Source organism: Pseudophryne corroboree, chromosome 10, assembly GCF_028390025.1.
Source record: "Pseudophryne corroboree isolate aPseCor3 chromosome 10, aPseCor3.hap2, whole genome shotgun sequence".
Classification (NCBI taxonomy): Eukaryota; Metazoa; Chordata; class Amphibia; order Anura; family Myobatrachidae; genus Pseudophryne; species Pseudophryne corroboree.
The window spans coordinates 299241594-299243608 of record NC_086453.1 but is presented as its reverse complement, the minus strand read 5'-3'; the positions used below and the strand labels follow the sequence as shown (position 1 = coordinate 299243608).

At 45.7% G+C, this 2015-nt stretch overlaps 1 protein-coding gene across 1 annotated transcript; it reads right to left on the bottom strand.

The window, feature by feature from the left end:
* Window positions 1–200: 200 nt before the first annotated feature.
* Window positions 201–1814, bottom strand: HES2 (hes family bHLH transcription factor 2). Its single transcript, XM_063941930.1, has 4 exons — window positions 1697–1814; window positions 1505–1600; window positions 1100–1187; window positions 201–819 (listed from the first exon to the last, which is right to left on the bottom strand). Exons 1-4 carry the CDS (start codon window positions 1784–1786, stop codon window positions 512–514), a joined length of 582 nt encoding a protein of 193 aa, XP_063798000.1. The 5' UTR covers window positions 1787–1814; the 3' UTR covers window positions 201–511.
* Between the last annotated feature and the right edge of the window lie 201 nt (window positions 1815–2015).

Here is a 2015-nt window from a genome sequence, read left to right as displayed (position 1 = left end):
TTTTATTTAGTTAAAAAATATATATATATAATTTGCGTAAAAAAAATCTGTAAACACTAAAGTGCGGATAATACATATGTACAGAGACGCGTTGCACGTAGCCCATTGTAACCCTTTAGTCCAGCAAATTTTGGTTGTTGCTGCTGCACTATGTAACACCCCCTCCCTTATTCCCTCCCCCCCCCTCCAACCCCCCACACTTTCCCCCCAAATAAATAATGCAGACCGCATACTGAGTATATAAACCCTTTGGGTTCACCAGGCCTCTTACTGTGCCCTCATACATTCAATCCCCTCTAAGGACTAAATTGTCCACAGTGTTGTGCCGAGAATATTTGCACGCAGCGAGTGGATGTGTGTCAGTGACATATTTACAATAGGAACATAGTCAGTGTGTGATCGTACACACCAGAGTGATAGTACACAGTGCAGTACACACTACACACTACACACTGCACAGCATAAGTATAGTACACGGTACAGTTATAGCTTGTGTGTCCATCCCTGGGGGTCACCAAGGTCTCCAGACGCAGCTAGTGAGCTGTGGTGGGCTCGGGGCAGGTCTTGGTGTGGGGTGCTGGTTTGGGGAAGGGCAGAGTATCTCTGATCTCTTAGGGGTGAGATGTAGGACGATTCTGGGGCTGCCCTGCTTGGCACAGGGGGAGTTGGTGCAGTCCTGGAAGCAGAGTTCTGGCCCTTTGTGCAGCTGCTGCAGGAGGAGGCTGCGGGTCTCTCCAGCTACCACATTGCTCTTGCTGAGGATCCCAGACAGACGATCAAGGCAAGCTCTGTACCCCTCCCGGTATTTCTCTGCAGTACCTGAACAGAGAACCAAAAGGTTACAACACAGATCATACACTCCCAGTGACACACACATAGCACACCTCCCATCTATTCTGTACAACAGCTCCTTATACAATAACTCAAGGCACCCCACATAGTCACAACACTATGCTGGGACTTGTAGTACCACAGCATACTGCATTGTCAGGATCTAAGCTCAATTGCATGATCTATAATACAATGTACTCAATATACTCTATGTATCTAGAAATCTATATAAATGTCTCATGGTTTCGGTATAATGACAGGCACTTACTTTGTGTTTGGACAGGGGGGATGTCTTTCAGAAAGCGGACCGTCATCTCCAAAATATCAGCTTTTTCTAGTTTGGAATATCTGGAGTTCTGGGAGGGAAAACGAGAAATGATGGTTAATAAGTAAATAGGCGATGTTGATTTCTACACAGTATGTATATGGACTGTATGTATGGACTGTAGCTGAAACCGATCCTAGCGCTATGTAATGTAACTATACTGTAAGTATGAGAGAGAGAGAGAGAGGGAGAGAGAGAGAGAGAGAGAGAGAGAGAGAGAGAGAGACTTTGAACTGAAAGTATTTGATCTTATATTGTACAAAGTTATACGAGTTAGTTTTGCATTTCTATTATGCAATTCATTCCTTTAATGATGCCAAGTGCTATGAGCAGTGATGATATACTTACATCTTTCCCAATCAGAGGCAGGATGAGTGTTTTCAGCTGGTTGAGGCTCTCGTTGATTCTCGCCCTCCTGCGTTTCTCCATCAGAGGTTTGAGAGTCTGGAATAAAGTGCAGGATTTGGTTAGTACCAGGTTGCTCACAGCCAAAGCTTCAGACACAAGTCAGTACAGATACGGGGATTGTCTCAGTCTTACCTTCCTCAGCTCACTGGCCTCCTTGTTCTTCTTGCCAGGCTTGGGCTGGTAGCTGTGTGCAGACTCAGACATAGTCATATTGGGTGCCATGGTTGTGTGGCAGCAATGTTATCCCACTGCAAGGTAGAGGTAGAGTGAGGGCTTTAGCTGATCGCTCTTATTTATATCCCCTCCTGCCTCTGACTCCTCCCATCTGTTGCACTTCTAGTTTTGGCTAAGCCCCTCTGGGGAGCACGCCTCCCCTCTGTGGGCTTTATTCTAGCAGCCATCTGTTCGGGACAGGTAACTGACTCTACCACTTGTATGCAAAAAATAAAAA

Bases quoted from the DNA above. Each gene is read 5' to 3' on its own strand.
- HES2 (XM_063941930.1), bottom strand. From the start codon at position 1,786: ATGGCACCCAATATGACTATGTCTGAGTCTGCACACAGCTACCAGCCC. The intron at 1,601-1,696 runs GTAAGACTGAGA...ACTTTATTCCAG, and splicing joins AGGCCAGTGAGCTGAGGAAG to ACTCTCAAACCTCTGATGGA. The intron at 1,188-1,504 runs GTAAGTATATCA...TTTCCCTCCCAG, and splicing joins TGCCTCTGATTGGGAAAGAT to AACTCCAGATATTCCAAACT.